Source organism: Mus musculus, chromosome 1 (assembly GCF_000001635.26).
Source record: "Mus musculus strain C57BL/6J chromosome 1, GRCm38.p6 C57BL/6J".
In the NCBI taxonomy this organism is placed as follows: domain Eukaryota; kingdom Metazoa; phylum Chordata; class Mammalia; order Rodentia; family Muridae; genus Mus; species Mus musculus.
Genome location: NC_000067.6, coordinates 133,269,849 through 133,292,280, shown reverse-complemented (window position 1 = coordinate 133,292,280; position 22,432 = coordinate 133,269,849). Strand labels below are relative to the sequence as shown.

Here is a 22,432-nt window from a genome sequence, read left to right as displayed (position 1 = left end):
CTCGAAATATTCCTTCTGTGGATAGCCTGAACAATGGTTCCAGAAAGATATGTTGAATTTATTCTGACCCCTGGTGCCTGCAAATATGATCTTATTTGGAAGCATGACACCATTCTGAATCAGGCTGACTTAGAACCAATAGCAGCAGTCCTTGTAAAAGACAGAAAAGATGACAACACAGCGCAGAAAGGGGGTCACGTGACAGTGAGGACCGAGACTGGAATGATTCATCTGCATGCAAGCAAGCACCAAGTATGATTAACTGGATCCAAGCACAGGAGGGAGGTCTGGACAGAGCCTCCCTCAGCACTGTCAGCGGGGACCAGCCCTGCCAGCACCTTCACTGGGACTCCATATACGTGAAGAACAGATTTCTGTTGTTCTAAGCTACATAGCACACGATGGTTTGTTTCAGGAGCCTTGGGAACCCTGTAAAGACTGGGATACTGGGACATGGAGTGCTAGGAAGTACTTAGCACAGTGGAAGAGACTTTGGAATCAAGAAGTGGGAAGTGACTGGGAGAATTTTGAGGTGAATAATGGGGGAAAGTCTTAGATTTCATAGGCATGAGTGGGAACTTTGAAAATGACTCTAGTAAATGACAGAGGAAGTATAAGAAGAGAATCTGGGGATCCATCCCATAATCAGCCTCCAAACACTGACACCATTGCATACACTAGCAAGATTTTGCTGAAAGGACCCTGATATAGCTGTCTCTTGTGAGACTATGCCGGGGCCTAGCAAACACATAAGAGGATGCTCACAGTCAGCTATTGGATGGATCACAGGGCTCCCAATGGAGGAGCTAGAGAAAGTATCCAAGGAGCTAAAGGGATCTGCAATCCTATAGGTGGAACAACATTATGAACTAACCAGTACCCCGGAGCTCTTGAATCTAGCTGCATATGTATCCAAAAGATAGCCTAGTCGGCCATCAATGGAAAGAGAGGCCCATTGGACACGCAAACTTTATATGCCCCAGGACAGGGGAGTGCCAGGGCCAAAAAGTGGGAATGGGTGGGTAGGGGAGTGGGGGGGAGGGTATGGGGGACTTTTGGGATAGCATTGGAAATGTAAATGAGGAAAATACCTAATAAAAATTATTTCCTTGCAAATAAAAAAAAAAGAAGAGAATTTGGGAGCGGTGGCCACACCTTTAATCCCAGCACCTAGCACCCAGAGGCAGGAGGATCTCTGGGAGTTCTAGGCGAGCATGGTATACACAGAAAATTCAGGTAAGCAAGGGCTATTATCGTGAGTCACTGTCAAAAACATAAAAATAATAAATGAAAAACAGAAGAGAAGGTGTCTGTTGTCAGAGTGAAGTCATATCACCAACACAATGCTCACTGGCAGAAGAGCTAGAAATAGAAAGATGGCTGGGGGTGGGGGGAAGCAGCCCCATGAAGGCTTCAGTCTGAGTCCCCAGAACTCACACACACATGCAATCCCTGTGTTCCTGTGGGGAGACAGAGGCAGACAGGAGAATCTCTGGAGCTTGAGGGCTGACTAGCCTAGGCTACACAACACCAAACAGGAAATTCTGTCTCAAACAAAATGGAAGGCAAGGGCTAATACCTGAATCCTCTGACTTCTACATGTGCACTGTGGTATGTGCCTGTACTCACACACACACACAAATCATATACACACACACACACACACACACACAGAGAGAGAGAGAGAGAGAGAGAGAGAGAGAGAGAGAGAGAGAGAGAGAGAGATGGAGGAAGGGAGGGAGGGAGGGAGGGAGAGAGAGAGACAGGTGGATGTTAAGGGTACTTCAAGCAAAGTTGCAGAAGGAAGCAAGGGGCACATTGTTGGATAAACTTGCCACCAATGGCATAAATGTGGCTGAATGTGCTTGGCTGTGGGCTGGAAAGCAGAGCTGGTGAGTAGACAGCCTGCAGAGTTAGCTGGAAAGTGTTCCAAGAAGAATGCTGAAGAACATGACCAAAGAGAAACTGGCCACTCATTGTTGGGGAAGAACACCCTTTAAGAGGCCCAGGTATATCTTGCTGAAAAGACTAAGACATGACTGATGATCCAGTCAAGCATCCCAGGAGCTAGAAATAGAGACGGACCACTCAAGAAAGCTCCACAGACACCCCACAACACACGGGTTCCCCTTAAGCAGAGCCACATGCACTTGTGAGAATGCTCTCAGGACAAACTCTGCCAGTTTACAGACAAAATGAAAATGTTGGGGGGAAAGCTATCAGATTTCTGGGGGGTGAATTGGCTAGCAGAACTTCCTAGCCACAAATGTCAGCTACCCCCTCAAGAAAAAGGCAGGCTGACCCCCAGAGAAAGCCTTGACTACAGACCTTGAGGCCAGAGAGACAGGTCTGGCAACAAGGGCTGGTGGAGCCTTCACCCACCCATAGGCAGGACAGTGAGCCCCAAAAGGCCACAGAACCCGAGGCTGTGGCTGAGATGTATAGCATTCGGCCAGTGTGCACAAGGCTCTGAGGTTTGACTCTCAGCACTGAGGGGGAAAGCTGCTTGAGGCTGGAGATTTCTTTATTCCTTCTCATTTCTCCTTTGGGGACAAGAAGGTTATCTGGGAGCCAGGGAGATAGGTTAGTGGCTGAAAGTGCTCGCTGTACAAGACCAATGACGCAAGTTCGATTCCTGGAACCCATACAAAAAGCTGGATGTGGCGACACCAACCTGTAATCCTAGCATTGCCACTCCGAGATGGGAGGCAGAGACAATGGGATCACCTGGACACACCAGTTAGCCTGCGTGTCCAGCCCAGCAACAGAAGTACGGGAGACCCTGCCTAACAAGGTGGAAGGGGAGAACCGATCCTGCAAAGTTGCCCTCTGACCATCACACATGTACACTGGCATCCACACACATGTAAATGAACAAGTACATAACTTTTCAAAAAGAAAGCTTATCTCACGTCATTGTATTTTAGAAGCAGGTGAACTCGTTTTCAAGTCCCATGTGTAGAGAGGAATTCTGCCCCATAATGAACACTATCTAGAGTTCCATGCCTGTCATGCTAGAGATGGTTCAGAGTGTGAATTGCAGGGCTTATTTTCTGTGTGGAGGCCGAGCCACACTGTGCACACATTTGGGTGAGGGTACACCCACTTGTGCATGCCTGGGCAGATGTTAGAGACTGACTCCAAGTGTCTTCCTCTACAGCTCCTAGTCACTTCTTGAGACAGACTCTCACTGACCCTGCAGCTCCCTGTTTCGGCTACACTGGTGACAGGGAGTCTCTTGGATATGTTTGTCTTTGCACCCCCAAGTGTGGGATTACAAGAAAATGCTGTCATGCATGACTTTTGGACGGGTTTGGGGGGATCTGAACTCAGGTCCCTCTGCTTCTGCAGCAAGAACTTTACCTGCTGAGCCATCCCTCTAATCCTGTTTGTCTTTGTTTCTTTGCTTTTTCCTTTTTAAAGGTTTATTTATTGTTATATCTAAGTACACGGTAGCTGTCTTCAGACACACCAGAAGAAGGGCATCAGATCTCATTACGGATGGTTGTGAGCCACCATGTGGTTGCTGGGATTTGAACTCAGGTCCTTCAGAAGAGCAGTCCGTGCTCTTAATCACTGAGCCATCTCTCCGGCCCCCTTGTCTTTGTTTCTTGCGGCAGGATCTCAGCCTGTAATCAAGGCTGGGCTTGAACTCACTATGTAGCCTCAGCCTCTCGACTCCTGGCGTTCTAGGCATGAGCCCCCAGGCCTGGCTGGAGATGTGAGACTTGAGAATAAGTCTGAGCTAATAATGGTTAGATGAGATTTTAGTATTAAGGTTAATTACATTATAAATGGAGATTTTGGGGTTCTTGGAATAGAATGAGCACTTTCCAAGTAGAATGGCATGAAATTTGGCACTAGAGTTGTTGAATAGTGACCCCAAAAGATATCTTTAAACCATAGCCCCTCACCCCATGCCTGATACTATGCCCCTTTTTTGGAAGAAGGTTTCTACAGTTGTCATCAAGGTCATCATGAATTTAGGGATCCAAAATCCAAAGAGGGTACTAAGCACTGCTGGGAACCACTGTTCACAGGCGAGGCGCAGGACAGAGTCTCTCAGATTCCCAAAGGAGCCAACATGGGTGGCACCTTGACTTTGGACTTCTGGCCCCCAGAACTGGGAGTATAAAGCTGTGTTGTTTTAAATCACTAATCTGTGTGGTAATCTGTCAACTCCCAGGGCCCTAGGAAACTAACACTGTGTGTACTTCACCCTGACCTCTGTTCTTCCAGCTTCGTCCTGCCAACAGCGTGCTATGAGAACGCTAAACCCTCTCATGCATTTACGATGCTCATCTTCCTTGACCCTTGACATGTCCACGAGGGACGGTTCTCCCTCCCACGAGCTCTACCTTCTCCCCTAGTTCCGCGTCGTGACTAGTGTGGGCACTTACCCGTGAGGAGAGGCCATTGGTGAGTCCATTCGTGGTCCTTCTCACCACTGCTGATGGTGTCAACTCCTCCTCAGCAGGAGATTTGGTCCGAGGGGGTACAATGCCAACTACAGGAAGACAGAGCAGCCAGGGGGAGTCCTTGTGGGAAGCAGGGCCAGAGCATCTGCTTCTTAAGGAGAGGCCTGATCGCTCTCCCCACTGAGGCCTAGGGTAGGTGAGCACACCCCTCCAGCATGAGGAAGAACCTCAGCTTTTTAAGGCAAGTATGGGCGGAAGCATACCTTTGTTGAGAGCTGCCTGCTTCTCTGCCTCCACCTCTTGTCTGGTGGGTACCAGGTTGATATCTCTAGGGGTACCCAGGGGTGATGTCTGGCTCGGGTCTTTCTTGCTTGTCTCATAGCCTGTTTTGGGCTGGGAGGAAGGGGTGAGAGGACAGACAGCTGGTGTTAGGGTGAACGCTAGAGATTTGGTTTCCTTAATGCCTTCCTTCAAGTCCTTTAAGACGGAGCGAGCAGGGAAACTGTGCAGATACCAGCTGGTAAGGATGACTCAGAGAGGTCTCTGCCCAACCCAGGTAACTTGGAAAGCCTGAAGAAACACAGATGGTCTGTGGGCTTTAGATCACAGGAGGAGTCACCAGAGTGGGCTACAAATCCTAAGATCTCTGAGGATCCTGCCAGGATCCACACAGACTGTTTCAAACAGAATCAGGCTGTCCTTGATTCCAGGACTCTGAGGACGTGAAAAAGGTGTTTGTCTGTGGGTTTGCAGAGACTTGAGGCCTCAGGCACACTATGAGCAACCTCTTTCTGTTGCACAGTCAGAGATTCTAAGCCTCATAGAAAATTCAGAATATAAGAATAAAACTAGAGCCTAAAACCTCAGCAGTCACCAGGCCGGAAGCCTGGGTGATAGTTAAGTCTTGTCTACTTCATGGTGTAGCAGCTACGGGCAACACCAACTCTTCTGCCTGTCTGCCTGTCAGCTACACAAACCATATAAAGCAGAGCCTGGCTAACGGGTCTCTCAATAACAAACAACCAAGTCTAACTGTACACTCTGTCCTGACTAAGGACCCAGAACAGATGCAGGCCTTATACTAGAGGCCCATGAGACGCAGTGAGATCAAGCCAGAGGCAGAACAAGAACAGGAGAGACTGGAGTCTGAGGTGGGCAAGGGGTAGCAGGGGCTGGAGAGGGTGTCACTCCATCTCCTTTGGTTTAATCATGTTGGTAAGGATCTGAACCTGTGATCATCAGATGCTCACGAGCCAGGGTTGGGTAGGATTGTAATTCATTTTCCCACCGTCCCCAGAAAACAGAAGGGAAGCTGACCTGTGAGACTGTGCCTCCAGGGCCCAGAAGGCATAGAGTTCTGAGGGAATGATTGGGAAAACAACCCCAGGGCTCTACCCTGCCCCATGCCTGGGTCTTTGTCCCATACTGCACCGTCCCACCCTCCAAAACCCAAGGATGCTGGGTACCTGGCCCTTGGCTGTCTCGCCACTTCGATGCCAGGAAGGGGAGTTGGGGTATGGCCAGAAGCGGCTCTCATTGGGGAGTGGAGGGACGGTGGGAGGAGATTCCAGGGGGACGTAGGCTTTGGGGAGGGGTGGCCGAGGTGGGCCAGGTTCCTGAGGCAGAGAGAAGCCAGAGCATTAGGAAGAAGAAGAGCAGCCACTGTGAGAGCAGAAGAGAGAGTTAGCAGGAGCCAGATAGTCTTATCCAGTGAACTATGCCCCAGGACTGGGCACTGCACCCCACCCTGCCCTGGCGGAGCCCCAACTCCACTGGCAGCCCTCTGCCTGGCCACGGAGTCCTTCCTGCTCACCCTTGTACACAGCTCCCCAGCATTCCAAAGCTCCCCCATACATCCCGGCCTGCTAGGACGTCCCCATTCTGCATCTTTGCCTCCTCTGTCTCTCTTGGGTGCACTCCATTGGGCCTCACACTATCCAGACGCACCATGGTCCCATTAAGTTCTACCCCGTCTTCCACTGGAGTACCAGAGTCTGAACCATATAACTCATTGCTGAGATTTAACTGATCTCTCCTGTAGGTTGCAACCTGCTATGGACGGGTCCTTGTTAGATGCTGTCTCTCTGAACAAAGGACCCCAGGGCCTGCCTGGGTACCTTTTTAAGAGCTTCATTCCATCCCAATGAGCACTTCCTGACTGACTAGCAAACAGCTCAACCCCCTCACCTTGGGACATTCCTGGTTTAAGTTCCCGTCAAGCATGGGGGAATCTGTGCTAACCATTTTGGGGTTCAGGAAGACTTCCTTGTGGGGCAGCTAAAGAGGGCAGGCAGAGATGGGAGTGCCCGTAGGGGAAACCCCAAGGGAAAACCAGTGTGAGAATGATTCCAGATACCATGAACCAAACGCTAGAATGGGGCCCCTGGGGAAGAGATAGCAGACTGTATGTCCTTTCCTGGGATCCAGAGCTGGTCTTCTTGCCCCCCATCTTTCTTGTGCTGTTTTCCCAGCTTACCTCACTGGACCCTGGCTTAGTGGGAGAACCCTGAGAGCCAGACACCATTGAAAAGGGGCTCAGGGGACTGGTAAGGCTGGCAGAGCTGAGAGGGCTGGCTGGGCTGTTGGAGCTGTAGGTGGCTGACGGTCCAAGTCCTCCTGGGGAAACAGAAGAGAAGGGTAGAGTCGAGGGAGGAACATCTCAGCATACACACAGTCACAAGGGGTGGAGGAAGGAGAGGAGGCCCTCCATGGCTTAGGGCCATAGGCTGGAACCCTAGGCAGTGAAGAGAGTTGACACTGTAGCCTCTGATGTGTCAAAGAGAGCCAGCCTGAAGACCTGGGCTCCAGGTTAGCTCTAAAGTCACCCATGGGTCCTTTGGTGTGAGTTGGCAGGGGTGCCGGAGTACCTACCTCTGTGCTTGGCTGTGTCAGTGCCCCGAGAGGGGTTGTTCTTCCTCAGCCCTTCCATCACATCCTGGATCCTCCAGATCTCCTTTTGGATTTGCCGATTGAGCACCTCATTCTGAAATAGCCGCAGAGTGAATCAGGGATGGGCCAGCCCTGCCCTAATAGAGGCCCCTGAACCCCGAGCTCCTGCCCGCACATCCTCTTCCTGGGTAGCAATCTTTCTTGTGAGAAGTCTCAGCTTCTTTTGTTTGTTTTGTTTGTTTGTTTGTTTTTGTTTTGTTTTGTTTTGTTTTTTGAGACAGGGTTTCTCTGTATAGCCTTGGCTGTCCTGGAACTCGCTTTGTGGACCAGGCTGGCCTCGAACTCAGAAATCTGCTTGCTTCTGCCTCCTAAGTGCTGGGATCAAAGGCGTGCGCCACCATGCCCGGCTCTAAGCCTCTTTAATATAAAATGTGTCCACAGAAAAGCCAAGGCCCTAGAAGCAAGAGTGAGGAGCCCCTACCAAACCCCCTGGGGGATCGGAAGATATGTTTTGTTCTCCGTGGGACAAGATTTCCAGTGCTTTTGGTCTTTGTTTTTGTTTGTTTGTTTGTTTTTTAATTTTCCCATTCGAACAGCCTAGACATGAGCTGCATTCTATTAGAGCTAGCTCACATTCTGAAATTTAACAGCTGCCACTTATTATCTGTCTTAGTACCAGGCACCAGTCCGAATGCTCTCATGTAATAACTCATCTCATCTCGGCTGCAGGACTCCTCACCATGCTACGAGAAGCAGAGAAGAGACTGTGTCCTGGGCCACCCACTGAGCTGCACAGCCAGTGTCTAAGGATGGGTCTTTTTGGCTCAGAAGCGGGTGTGCTCGCCCATGGCCATTGTCCCTCCTACAATGGGCACACTTAAGGTGCAATTGGACCATAGGATGGACCAGTATCTGGGTCCTCACCACCCTGCCCAACCCGAGGCAAGCGAGGTGAATTTTGTTATCAGGAGGGAGACAGGGTGCCAACCATATCCGGGGAACAGAGTTTATAAAATCAGTTGGAGAAGAGGCAGAGCTCGGTCAGAGAAAAGACAAGGGGAAAATAAAATAAAACACAAGTCTCCAATATCTATCCTCCTTCAAACCTCCTGCTTCGTACCTATGCCCAGAAAGGAAGCCTTGCTGCATAGATAAATCTTGAACTGCCAGCCTCTCCAGTGTCTGGAGGGGTATTTATATCCACATTCTGTTTTTAAATCCTTTCAGCAATCTCCTGCTTCTAACCTAGGTCTCCTACCTCACTAGCTGCATTCCCCGCGAGTCGAGAAGAATATTCTCACGTTGTCATCAAGCTAAAAGTAGTCTTCAGTGACCCGAGGGTTTCTTCCCTTGCTTCCGTCTCTCTCCTCGCCTCATCTCTTCCTGTCTCTGTCCGTCTCTCCCCTCTATCTTCCCTTTCTCTCTTTCCCTGTGTCTCTGTCTCTTTTGCTCTCTCAGAGTCTGTCTCAAGACCAGATCCTTGTCTTATATTGAAATGGGTAGATCAAGAAAGCTACTTTGTTCTCCTTTGCCACCCAGGCTAGAGAAGATACAGAATATATCTTGCCCCCCCTCCCCGCCGTCATCCTCTTGGGGCCCCCTTTCACCTGGATATCCAAGTTGAGCTGCTCCCAGAGTTCGTCATGCAGGGCAGAGACCTCCGATTCGAGGTTCTCATACACCACTGTACTGTTGGTCAGTGCCTGCCAGGGAGAGGGTTACTGCGTGTGAGGGTTCATCCGGCCACTTGACATCCCTCTGGGTGTGTCTGTGAGGGTGCCCCTAAAGGAAGAGCTAACTGGGGAGGGAAGGCATGGTGGCACCACACACAGGCGTGGGTTCGGGATGAATACAAAGGGCATGGCGAGATGAACCCACAGTCTCTGATTCCTGAATGCAGATGCAAGTGACCAGGTAGGTGCCTTGCGCTCACACCCACCACACCTTCCCCACAGCGATGGGTTTTATTCCTCAAACTAAGTGGAAACAAACCCTTCTTCCTCCTTAGTGTTTCACTTGCCAAGCATGCTGTCACAGCAGCGCAGTGAGAAAAGATGCAACTAACACACGGTGGAAGCCACCTTCAACAAGCCCTCCCTTCTACTGCTGCAAAGGGGTCTGGGGCTGGGATCCCTGGGGTCCGAAGTCTGGCAGGAAGGGAACAGGCTGAGGCATTCTGGGGGAGGCTACCACCAACCCTCCTTCCTAGAAGGGCCTGGGCACATCCCATGGCAGACTGAAGGGAAAGCTGAATCTGTTCCCATAGAGAGCATCCCTCTCTTCTGGGCTGTACTTTCCTGGGCTACTGTTACTCAAACAAGCTGTGTTGAATGAAGGATCTGCCTTAGGTCCCCCTGCTGACAGCAGCAAGCCAGCCAGAGCCTACTTCTACAAGGCAGAAGGCAAAGTGGGCAGCCGATGGGTTAGACAAGCCGAGGAATTCAGTAATCAGTAATCCTCAGCGACACACTGCCCCAAAGGAATCCTGGGACAAATGCAGCCTGTGGGTGATGAGCATACTCGCTCGCTCTCTGGGTAGAGGCGCTTTGGAATGAACAGGAAGGCAAACTTGCTGCCTGCGCGTGCCCTCTGCTGTAGGGGTGCCCTTGCAGCACCCCGCTTCTGCGGTCTTAGGAGATATCCAGGTCAGGGCAGAAAGAAGGGGAGGCCAACAGCCACAGCCCCTCCCCCCCCCCCACACACTTACCGTGGTCGCCTGTGACAGCTCCACCCGGATGTTGATAAGTTGGTTCTGCAGAGACTCCTTCTTGTGCAGCAGCTTCTCTGGGTAGGCGGGCTGGCTCCCAAACATCTCCAGCTCCTGGTGGGTTCCCATCAAGGCACTTTCTAGGCTCTCCTGAAGAAAGATGAGAGATGACATGAGCTGCCCCGTGACCTTTTCTAGGGTCTTTGACAACAGATGCCTGAGCCCCTGGTAGTTCAATCAGACAACTTAGCAGAGGTTATCCTCATAGGATTACTGTCCCTGGGAGACAAGAAGTCTGAGGAAGACAAAGACCCACCAGCTTTGTAAGGACAGAGACAGACAGCATCGCACACCGCCACACCCATGCCAGTCCCACCCACAAAACACCCCAGCCGCTGCTCACCTTCTCTGCCCGCAGCTGCTGCACCAGCCGCTCCTGTTCCCTTACTACCTTGTTCTGCTCACACAGCTTGCCCAGCAGCTTCTGGGGGCCCAGAGGAAAGAAAGAAGACGATGAAGGATGTGGGTTGATGGGGGCTTGGGAATTGGGTTGGCAGGACCCGGCCTCTGGATAACCGCCACTTTTCCCAGCCAAGGAACCTGGGCCTTCACCGTCACCTTGGAGGCTCTGGGAAAGAGCATGGTGGATCTCCATCTTAGGAAATGAGATGTGATGATTCTCTGAGTAGGGATGGGGAGTCAAGCACATCCTTATTCTACTGTGGGGGCACAGTGCCCAGAGGATGGAGAAGACAGTGTGGTCTCACCTCCTCAGCTGGGGGGCTGGGGGCAGGCAAGGTTTGGGAACAAGTAGTCTTAAAATAAGCAATGTAATGTGAACCAGGCCCTCTGCCCCACAGGGCAGCCCAGTATCTCTTATCCTGAGACTCCTGAGTTCTCTTTTTTTAAGGTAACAGCTCTCAACCTGTGGGTAGAGACCCCCACAGGGGTCACATATCAGATATCCTATATATCAGATATTTACATTACAATTCATAACAGGCAAAAATCATAGTTATGAAGTACCCATGAAATAATTTTATGGCCAGGGGTCACCACAACATGAGGAACTGTCTTAAAGGGTTGCAGCATTAGCAAGGTTGGGTCAGGATGGCTGATGAGAGCCCTCTTAGCTTTGGTCCTTGCCTGGAGAGACCCGTCCCCACCCCACCCCCAGGCCTCTCAGGCACGGATCCGCTGCTGAAGCGAGGTCAGTGGTAATGAGGAGGCCACAGGCAGAGCCTGCTCTCTTCTGGAGAGTTTTCCCCGTCCTCATCTCTCATTCATGTCTTCCCCTTCTGTCTTCTTCCTACTGGGCCAAATCTTGCCCTTTGAGGCTTTTCATTTCAAGGTCTTTTTCTCTGGCTACCTATTTTGTCCTTGACCCACTCATTGATCCCATTTGGTGAATAGATCTGATATTGCCACCTGGGGTATCCCACTGCTTGATGCTCCTGATGGCAGACATAGGCCATATCCTCTCTAGCAGCTTGCAGTGTCTACCACAGGCTTGGCACAGAACAGACTGACTGATTAACCACCAGGCAGAGCCTAAGTCTTTGCCCTAAGCCGACCCTACTGCTGTAGATAGGGTCCCACAGCTTGGTATAGAAGCATGAAGCAGAGTGAGAGGTGAAGGTGAGGTAGGGCCATGTCCAAAAGGAGAAGCAGAAGGAGGAGGAAGCAGGTGGAACACTGCGTTGTGGTCCTGATGAGAGGAGGTGAGTCAAATGAATGAAACGCCACCAGGAGAGGGAGGAGGATGGAGGAAAAGCCCCATGGGGGAAAGTGAAGATGAGGAGGACTACATGACATGAGGAGCACGTCGTGTCAGAGGGAGCAGGGAGAACTGCCCTTACATCCGTGTCTTGCTCGTTTAGCTTGAAGGTGTGGAGGCCATCCCGGAACACCTCTGGGTATGCAGGGACCTGCAGGAACACGAGGTCGGTTACTGCAGCAGGGGAAGACGAGGCTGGGTGAGTGGCAGAGCTGACATCACAATCCCGTTTCCTTTCTGCCAGGGACCACTGTCCACCACACCTGACACCTCTGTGCCAGGGTCTTAGGTCCTCTGGCTGGAGCTGGGAAGGCTGTGACAGCGAAGTTTAGAGTTCATCCTGATCCTGATTGTGGCTGATTCAGGAGAGGTTGACCACATGACCTGTGTCCCCTGTCCCCTGTTGGAGGCCTGCTGGAAGGCAGAGCTCTCTGCATGGTAACAATCATGAGGACGCCAGTGACCCCTGGGCAGTTTGTAGAGACAGTACTTGAGAGCTTGGCAGGAAGGAGCATCGGAAACCTGGAGAATCTCTGTCCACGTAAACCGAACACGCCGATTGCTGCACCCACACTAAGCCAGAACTGGCAAGATTCCAAAGGCATGGCGCGGGGAGAGGAGCAGTGAGTGCTGCCTTGCCTTGACAACGCAGCAGTCATCCTAGCCTGTTTACAAACCCCTGACATCCTCCCCTCATGCCCCAACCCTAGTAATATCTGTCAAGCGCATAGACAACATGAACAGAGCATCCTGGGCACTCATGCAGGTTTGTAATCCTCAGCATGCAGGAGATGTCACTGTTCGCTGTTGGATGGCTCAGGAAATGCACCCTGAGTTTATCTATGAATGTGAAGAATGGAGGCGGCATGGTGGAGCTGGGGAGAAGATGGGCCGGAATCTGTCTTACAGGAGATGAGGCCTGGTGGGTGAATGGATTGGGTGAGGCAGGCCTCATCCCACATGGAGTGACCCAGTCATGCACAAGCAGCTGAGATGGCATTGACAGGGACCATGCTGGCAGACAGAGAGGCCTTACTTGCATGAAAAGGTGGGCCCTGGGAGAGGAGTTCTCCACCATTCGGTTCACCATGCTGATGAGAGTCTCGCTCTCGCTCATCTGCAGCGGAGGAAGGAACGGACGGACGATTCACTCAGCCCTGGCTACGGCTGTCGCCCCACACCCCCCCCCCTCTGCCCCCGTGGCTCTCTGCAGGAAACAGGGGAGGGGCAGCTGCTTTGGGGGAGCCTCCAGCACCCTGACTTTGGCCTTGCCACTTTTCACCCTGTGAACTGTTTCTGGACCAGTACTGATGTCCTCATGCAAATGTCTCGGCAGTGTGCCGGGAGGCCACTGGACCCCCACTGACAGAGTGGAAGAGACCCTGCAAGGCCCAGGGACTCTGTCCCAGGGATGTCGGGCCACACTGGCCAAGCTGTCACCTCCTTCCCATTTCTCACACTGCTTTGGATGAAGACCACATGGTGGGAAAGCCAGTCTCCTCACATTGACACTAACCTGAGCTAAAACAGCAAACCTGGCACCTACTCTCTGCACAGCACCCCACCCCCACCCCCAAGCCTTCTGAAAGATTACTAAACAGTTTCCAGAGCTGGGCTGGCAGCATCCATGAGGATCGAGGATGGCACTGGGAAAGCAAACAAGGAGGTCAAGACAAGTGAGCCATGTTAAAGGGACACCAGGTGTCGGAGCGCTGTTCTCTGCCACGTCATCGTTTAATTTCAAGGATCATTGGGAAAGTGGAAGGGGATGTACTGAAGAGTGGGGAGGGAAGGAAGAAGAGAGGGAGGGAAGGCCAACCAAACCAATCAGATATACCCTCACTTGTCCACCGGTCCCACTGGGAGAGAATTGAAAATGAAACTGTCAGGGAACATCCTTGGCTGTGTCCCTTTAACTGTGTGGTCCACAGCAGATGGTGGGAGAAGACAGAAGGGGGGTGTACAGGGGGGGCTTTGGGGCTACACAGTAACTAGGGATGCTCTTCTGGGGTCAGAATTTTATCCACGGTCTCCCCAGCCTCTTCTTCCTCTTATCCTCTTGAGGCAATACCCCACACAGCTTTGTTTCTGCCATGCTGTGGCCAGAGTAAGCAATCTACAGCATTCTAATTTTTAAAAATTAATTTTTTTACTTTATATGTGCATTTTGCCTGCATGTATGTCCGTGTACCATGTGCCCACAGAGGACCGGAGAGGGCATTGGATCCCCTGAAACTGGAGATCTAGGTGTTTGTCAGCTGACACATGGGTGCTGGTAACCAAATCTGGGTCCTCTAGAAGAGCACCCAGTGCTCTTCGCTGTGGAACCATCTTCCCTGCCCCTGATATGTCGTAGTTTCAAAGGCTTTCTATTACCTGACTTTTCTACTCCTGTGAGCCCGGTTAGGGTTCTTCCTTAGTGTCACAGCTTTAAGAGGGCTTACAGTATAAGGATGAGCACAGGAGTTACAATATCAATATGCCAGCCTCCTTATTTAGTCTAAAGATCTGAAGTCAGTCCAGTCCCTACTACTTAAAGAGGCTGTGTGTGTGTGTGTCTGGGTGCACACGTTTGTAAGCACATAGTAGACAAAGGAGACTAGACTCTCCCTGGGTGCCCCCTGACCCCGTTTCTTTCCCCCGAAGAGATTTGCTGTCACTGTGCCCCACAGAGAGCTCCCGCATGCATTCCGATCTGATTCTCTTACTACTCAGCAGAAGAGCAGGCGCTGCTGTGTCTAAATACAAAGAACCAGGAGGACCAAGTGGCATCCACCAGTGCTGCCCAGCATGGCGCCACCTGGCTGTGCCCAGCCCCTCATCATACAGGATTGCCTCTAAGAATATCCTCCCACAGGCAGGAAGGTAATCCAGAGACGAGTTCTGAAGACCCTAGCAGTCTTTCCCCTCTGGAAGGGCAAAAGCCACTCTGTGTTTAATGATTGGACAACCAGTCATTGTGGGCAGGGTGAGGTTAGCAGAACACTACAAGGAGGACGGTCTGCTTGGGAAACCAGTGATGACACTCTGAGTCCTCCCCATCTCAAGGCATGAGAGGTCTTGCTTCCCTCTGGGAGGACACAGCACTTCCCAGCCATGCTTGGGAGAGGGCATCCTGGGGTCCATCCCCACGTGACCCAGAACACTTACGGCATGAATATAATACACTACTTTTGGAGCAAGAATGCATCCTCCATGAGGGCCAGGAGCTGGCCCTGCTGACTAAACTCTGGCAGTCTGTGCTTCCCACTGCCTGAAGCCTTTAACAAAGATGATCTCACCACAATAGGGAAGCCATCGGAGATGACAGGTCACATGACTGCTACTGGAAGAACATAAGAGTCATAGCAGTGAACATAGTCATCTCGAGGTCACATTTCTGCCCGGAGATTTATGAGTATGAACTTGCCCTGATGAGATTTGATCCTAGCCTTGTCTCCTCTCAGATTCCCAGCTACAAGCTGGGTTAAAACCTAAGCTCTGCTATTCACTGTCTGTGTCCTTAGCATATTTTACAATCTCTTTGTGCTTCATTTCCTTTATAAAAAATAGGATAATCACAGTTCCCATCCTGTAGAATTATTGCAAAAATGAAAGAATTGTGATCTCTTCTATTCAGTCTAAGTCATGGAGGAAACACCAATTATGGTGGCTGCTATTATTATTATTATTATCATTATTATTGTTACTACTGACACCGCTATTACTACTGTTGAGACAGGGTTTCACCACATAAATTTCCTTGGCCTGAAACTTCAAACTTACAGAGATCCAGCTGCCTCTGCCTCCTGAGTATTGGGATTAAAAGCATGCACCACCACCTTAGTTATTCTTAATATTATCACTACAATCATCTCTACCACTGCAGGCTGCATCCCAGGACAATGAATGTGGACTTCCAGACTCCCTGCGGTTTGTAGCACATATCTGCTAGTGGATGGGTTCACTGGCAACCTGTCTAGACCAAGTGTTTCCAGATGGCTCCCTGTGGAATTAAAAGGCAAAGGAGCAAAGGGGAAAAGCCTGGAGAGGGCACAAGGCAGCTAGCAATGTGTGTCTCACTGGGGTATTCGTTACCTGGTCAGTTTGCTCTGTCAGCCAACCTGGGCTGACACCACTGTGCCTCTGACAAGCACACTGAACTCTCAGAACCCATGAGCTGTGCATGCAAACGAGCTTTGCTGAGGAACTAACAGATATATGGAATTGATAACATTTTTTAAACCATTCTAGGACAAATCTGTAGGACTTCAGTTGCTAACAACAGAGCTTATCAGTGGTCAGTGGGAAAAGACATGAGTTCCCAGATCCAGGCTTAACTAAAACCCCTGACATCTCAGGCCCACCCTTGTCTCTGCTTTCTTCCCACCTGCCTCTGGGCTGAGCACTGAAGGCTGCAGACAGTGAGAGTCAATTATTCATATGCCCATGAAACACTTCTTTCCTGAGGACAACCCCAGCTGCCCGTGAGGGATCCAGAGGGAGAGGAGAGGTGGGAGCAAAGCCACTTTGTTGGTTCCTGGTGACGTCAACAAAGGTTGTCAAATGGCTGGAGGATGTCAGGGACAGGGAGGAGGAGACAGGACAGGGGTATGAGATGGCGAGGGGCACCAGCTCTGCCTACCTGCTGGTCCAAATACTCTAGGTTTCTTTGCAACTGAAGATCTAACAGTTCATCCTACCCGGAGCCCGAGGCCAAAGGGCCAACCAGCAACACAAACAAACAGGAACACACAAAAGAAAACGATAAAAAAACAAAACAAAACAAAGAAGCAGAGTAGTTAAGAGTTAGCTAGGCATGGATAAAAAAAAGTCCCTGTCATGTTCTTTAAGTGGTTCTGAGGTGGAAGGGGACAGGAGCGCAGGCAGGTGGAGGGAGGAGGGAGAGGGAATTCTCCCAGTTCTGTTACCTCTGTCCCACCCTGCAAATCTGATGAGAAGTGTTTCCAATTGTTCTAGGAAAATGGGCTGTCTCTGGAAAGGGGCATTTGCTGTGGATGAAGGCTTTGGAGTCTGAACAGTCGAGTGAGAATCAGTGCGGACAGTGGCTACCCTGGCATCCACCCAGCCTCCTCCATCCTGGCCTCCCTTTGCCGGGTATGAGACAGAGGTTCTTTAGTCCCCAACCCATTTCTTGGAGTAACACATTCCAGAAGTAGAAACAGCAGAAAGGGGAGACACACAATGTGGTCCACCCTTTCTTCCTCAGTCAGAACCCTGTCCCTTTCCCCTCGGGTGGCATTCCAAACAAAGGCAAGCTTGAGGTGACACCAAGGGGGAAAATCCACATGCTCTACTCGGAGTCCTAGCCTAACTGCACCCAGCTCATGCTCCTAGCTAGCCCTGGCCCCTCTTCTTGTGTGCTGGTGAGAAGAGCTGCTCTGAGGGACTGAGGGGCAGGAGAGCACAGGCTCTCTGCGTGGCCCCAAACTCTGTTCTGGGGCCCTTGAGGCCTGGTGGGAAAGGAGGAGGTAACCAGAGACTTCTAAAAATATGTGGGCCAGGCTCTGGGCCCAGAGCATCCTGGGCACCTGCCCCAGCTCAGCTCCACCTTGGGTGGATGCAGGAGAGGAGGTCCTGAGATGGAGTGGAAGGGAGGAGAGGACGTACCATCTTATCGTGGACCGTGGGGGATGATGGGTAGTTGTAGGGGAACAGTCCTGCAGGGACTGGCCGCCTGTCTCCCAGGTAATCATACTGGAAGAGAAAGGGGATTGCAGAGGTGAGAGAATACGGCTGGGATGTGGACTTCCCCACCAACTAAAGTTCAAGGTTAAGGGCATCTGTATTCTGCCCCAGAGCAGAGTTCAAACTGAAATGCACAGCAACCCCATTCACAACAATCTGAGTCCTCAAGATTGGAAGTCAGACCTCCTCTGTCCTCTTAGACACGGCACAATTTTCAGTACAACCTGGGAATGGGCACAGAGAGCATGGTTCCTGTTTAGAGCTCAGAACAACCCCAAGGCAACCTTTTAGGGATGGTACCGCAGGCCAGGCTTCCCTAGGCAGATTCCTGGCTTAGCAGGCCATATCCCAGGTAGCCCAGCATCTCCAGGGCTTTTCAGCAGATGGTCTCGGGGTCTCAGCGGGGAGAGGTGGAGTGGTGGCTCACCTTTGGGGAGCTGATAGATCGCCTCATCACGTAGGCAGCGGGATCTGCATAGATGTCCTCACTGCGTGGTGGCAGCCGATCAAAACGGGCGCTAGGTGAGCGCACTGGGGAGTAGATGCGGGCACGGCTGTAGGAGCCCTGGCTGGGCGAGCGGGGCACAGAGTGGGACCGGGGCTGCAAGGACAGGCGGCGCAAGGAGCCAGAGGCGGCATCCAGCTCGTCATAAAAGACTGGCTGTCGGGAGGGGCTGGGGATCCAAACGGTGCCATCCTGCCGCCCGTAGCTGGTAGACTCCTTCCACTCATGAAGCTGGTAAGTGGGTCCACCCCCATTCCGGAAGGAGTGGCGCTTGTCCTCCAGGGCCCAGGGTGGACTAATCCTATCGTAGGCTGGCATGGAGCAGATGCTGTCGGGCCGCACCCCTGGTGGGTAGTACTGGTAATCATCAGGATACTGGGAGGAGTAGGGATTGTAATAGTCAGGGACCCGGCGGGGCATAGGGTAGAACCTTGAAGGGCTGAGAGAGAGAGAGAGAGAGAGAGAGAGAGTCATTATAAGGACATATCTCTCCCCACCTGTGCACCCCAGTCACCCCACCCCCCAAGTCCTCAGAGTACATGCTTGAAAAGATGACCGGAGCCATTGCCCAGGCAGGATCTAGGTTTATCCCAGAGGTGAGAACAAGTCCCATCCTTGAGACTGCACCATTCAGAGTTCAATCTGTGTCTCTTTAAAATGAAATGTCCCTAGCTAGAAGACAGCTCTAGGACTTTTTTTGCCATTTACATCTGAGTGTGAACAGATTTGCAGGGTCCTTTCCAAAACAGAAGGTAGAAGAAACGTACCCAAGTGTACCATGGCCCTGAAGGAGGCTTTCTTCTGGTCATACGATGTCAGAGCTGGGAGGCCCCTGGGACTTATAAATGCCCGAGGACCCCATTGTCAACAGCGAGACACTATCTAGAAAGGTAAGCTGTTTCAGGGTCTCTCCTGAGGCTGTACCCACAATCTCCAGGGGTCCCTACACCCCGAGCTCATTTGCCCTGACAAACACTATCAAGCTCAGTAAGTCTTCCTGAATATTTGAAATTGAAAGGCAGTCATCAGATAAATCCATTTATTTATCCGTGGGGCAAACTGGTTATCAAGGAACACCAACAGGAAGAGTGAGGTGCCTGTTTCCTTAAAATGGTGTAAGTCGTTTGGCTCCCAGTGAATAGCAGTACTGGATTCAGATGTCACAGGATTTGCAGCATGGGTCCGGGGTTAACCAGAACAGCTTTACGGCTGCCTGACTCCTGCCTACTGAACACCCTAGGTATACTGCCTCTCCTGTATTGTCTCTGTCTCTCTCTGTCTCAGTTTGAGACAGGACTCATAGAGCACAGGCTACCCTCCAACTTACTTTGTAGCAGAGGATAACCTCAGAACACCCGATCTCCCCACCTCTGCCTCACAAGTGCTGAGAGTACAAGAATGCGCCACCATGCCCAGATCTGTACTTTCTTTTGAAGATGGCAGACAATCAGAGGCAAGGATTTGAACAAACTGAGAATCGACTTTCCTGCACAGGCAGCTTCCAGAAGGTTCCCAATAAAGCCATGTCTCTTAAGTTGGTCACCCCACCCCACCCCACCCCATCCCATACCCTAGCTATAACATACCACCCCTAGGCCACCTCACCTCCGAAGGTCTTCGGGTGGGGGCACCCCTCGGCGCAGGTTCACCCACTGCTGAAGCTGGTTCATAGAGCTTTTGCGCTGGGCAATTTTGTCAGGGTCAGTACGTGGTGGAAAGCTCCGCCGCTGTCCCCCAGAGTCCCCATCATGAGGTGGAAAAGCTGTGCTCCCTGGTCGGCTTGGGGAGCTATACTGCCAGCCATTGGGCTGAGCAGGGTGTTCCCCACCTCCTGGAACCCTCGGGCCATCGGGGTAAGGGCTGCCAGGCTCTGAGGCTGTCTCAGGTCCAGACGGGAGGCCATTGGCTTTTACCAAAGTCTCTTTCTTGACTTCAGGCCTCTCAGGCCTGCGCTCGGCCTTCTCACAGCCCCTGCCGTCGCCCTCCCCTCGAGTCTTGGCCTCAGGCTCCAGCTTGGTGAGATTGTTGTGAGGTGGCTGCTGATGGTGTTTGCTGGGTGGGATGTTCTCTGAGTCTGGCTTCTCGAGGCTGCAGGAAGCCAAGGTAGAGGTTGTCAGTCAGTGGTCCTGGCCCAGCAGTGTGAGACGGGGCAGGGGTAAGTGGGTTGGGAGAAGTGAAGAAGAGGCAGAGAGGCAGTGATGTAACTGGGGCAGGATAACACCCAATTCTGCTTCCTAAGTCCCGGGCTCTGCTTTATTGCTGGGCAATGACCACATAAACTCAACCATCCGGAGAATACTACATTTGCTCTGCCTTCCAGGCCTGTTACCCAAATTACTCTCCCTTCTGCCATGATACGGAGCCCAGCCCTTGGCTGTGACCATGGCTAACCTCTCCTCATTTTGGTCTTCTCTGGTTTTTTGTTCTATTTTTTTTAAGATTTATTTTATTTATATGAGTACACTATAGCTGTCCTCAGACACACCAGAAGAGGGCATCGGATCTCATCATTACAGATGGTTGTGAACCACCATGTGATTGCTGGGATTTGAACTCAGGACCTCTGGAAGAGCAGTCACTGCTCTTAACCACTGAGCCATCCCTCCAGCCCCCTTGGTCTTCTCTGCTATCTGTCTCCAATCCAGCCCTCCAGCCTAAGCTGGACTGTACCCCGGTTTCACAACAGTAACTGGAGTTAGCCACAGAGAATGGCTGCACGTCTGCCCTGCGTCTTGGGGATTCTTCACTGGCAGAAAGGACAGTTATCACCTTCCTGGGGGAAGGGGGGGGCGGGGCTGCTATGAGATGAACCATGGTGGGCATCAGGGGGACAAGTGGCTGACTCCAAGCAGGTAAACACCAAGTTCCCCGCTCCAGAGCACAGCCCTTCTCGGGGTAACTTGGTTAGAATGTGGGCTCCATAAGGGACAGAGCATGGCGGGTTTCCTCCCTCATGCTCCCAGGGCCTGGCACAGGATCTGTGTCTTGGTTACTTTGGTCTGTTTATTGTTTGTCAACCTGACACAAGCTAGAGATATTTGAGAAGAGAGAATCTAAAGAGATTCCACCATAACACTGGTCTGTAGGAATGTTTGCTCAGAGTTTTCTTGGTTGATGATATTGGAAGGACCAGCCTGTCGTGGGCAGTGCCACCCCTTGGCAGGTGGTCCTGGACGGTGTAAAAGAAAGCAGGCTGAACAAGCCACGGTGGAACAAGCCAGGAAGCAGCGTTTCTCCACAGCCTTCTTCAGTTCCTGCCTTCAGGCTCCTGCTCTGAGCTCCTGCTCTGACTTCCCTGCTTTGGTCAGTGTTTATCATAGCAGCAGAAACACAGACCTGTACAGTCTGTTTTCTTCCTAGCAGATCTGGGAGATGGATGAATAAAGGCCTAGCCCCGTGCAGAGATGGGCCCTTGAGACAACTTCTCCTCAGAGCTTCCTGTCAAGCTTCCTTGATGACACACTGAGGGTTAAACATAGCCAGACCTGAAGTCTACACAGGGAGACCCTTTCTCCACTCAGGCCAGACCTGAATGAGCCCTTTCCTCTGGGTCCCCATTCGCTTAACTCAGGGCTGCACACAGGGAAGGAGAGGTGGGCATTGAGCCAGCAAGTGACAGGTACTGTGGGCCGTGTGCTGTGTTTTTCACACACAATCTGCAGGACGAATCAACTGCTAGATTTGAGAAGAGAAAAATCAGGCCCTGAAAGGTTAAGTCACTCACCCTGAGGTCACACTACGGCCAAGTGACTAACCTGTGATTCAAACCTGACTGCATTTTCCTCCAACGTGTTTGACGCAAATAGCCTAGGACAGCTAGTGAATGACCCTCACCTTTGGCTCCTAGCCAAGCTTAGAGAATTCTCTGCAGGCCCCCCCCCCCCAGCTCAGAAAGAGGAGGAGGAACTGAGCAGGGGAAGTGAGATTCAGGCTCTGCAAGCCACTGGCGGGACCTCCCACTTAGGTGAGGGAATTGTGGTCCTCACTCCCTCTAGACATTCAAATCCACAGAATGGACCCAGCGCTGGCATAAAGCTGAGTACTTTTGAACATCTTTCTCTCTCCTTTCCCCAGTGTCCGCACCAGGTACTCACCTGTGACGCACAGGCTGAGGCACTGACTTCTGGGCTGGAGGGATCTGGACCCGAGCAGCCTCGCCCATGGCCTGGATCCAGGCCTCCTGCTCCTCGGGGCTCTCGGCACTGAAGAAGTAGGTGCGGACTCCAGCGTGCTCTGCCTGTGGGGAGAGGCAGTGCGTAGAACTGGCCCCAGCCTCATCTACCCAGTGAACAGTCACCTGCAGGGAAAGGACACCCACAGGAGGGGCAGTCAGTCAGGCCGCTCTCAGCACTCAGCTTCTCCCCAGAGGAGCTAAGGAGCTAGGAAGGAGGGTGGAGTGCAGCTGTCTCCCATATACCTGACATGAGAGGTCTCTGAATACTACCTAA

General features: G+C 51.7%; 1 protein-coding gene across 34 annotated transcripts in view; it reads right to left on the bottom strand.

Annotated features, from left to right (window-relative positions):
- Plekha6 (pleckstrin homology domain containing, family A member 6) overlaps positions 1–22,432 on the bottom strand; it is a 141,404-nt gene that overhangs the window by 11,155 nt on the left and 107,817 nt on the right. For 11 of the 34 annotated variants that reach the window (XR_003955328.1, XR_387170.4, XR_003955348.1 and 8 more), the window contains 15 exons: positions 22,079–22,281; positions 19,590–20,072; positions 17,907–18,423; positions 17,402–17,488; positions 16,416–16,469; positions 12,828–12,908; positions 11,874–11,942; positions 10,418–10,498; positions 10,015–10,164; positions 8,915–9,010; positions 7,290–7,401; positions 6,895–7,034; positions 5,885–6,034; positions 4,682–4,811; positions 4,401–4,507 (listed from right to left, as the gene is read on the bottom strand). Coding sequence is in view for 9 of the 34 variants with exons in the window: in XM_006529534.4 (XP_006529597.1) it covers positions 4,401–4,507; positions 4,682–4,811; positions 5,885–6,034; positions 6,895–7,034; positions 7,290–7,401; positions 8,915–9,010; positions 10,015–10,164; positions 10,418–10,498; positions 11,874–11,942; positions 12,828–12,908; positions 16,416–16,469; positions 17,402–17,488; positions 17,907–18,423; positions 19,590–20,072; positions 22,079–22,281 (2,460 nt within the window). In the remaining 25 variants the exon portion in view is untranslated. The remainder of the gene's footprint in view (positions 1–4,400; positions 4,508–4,681; positions 4,812–5,884; positions 6,035–6,894; positions 7,035–7,289; positions 7,402–8,914; positions 9,011–10,014; positions 10,165–10,417; positions 10,499–11,873; positions 11,943–12,827; positions 12,909–16,415; positions 16,470–17,401; positions 17,489–17,906; positions 18,424–19,589; positions 20,073–22,078; positions 22,282–22,432) is intronic. The other 23 variants (XR_003955330.1, XR_003955354.1, XR_003955356.1 and 20 more) reach the window with 13 other exon arrangements.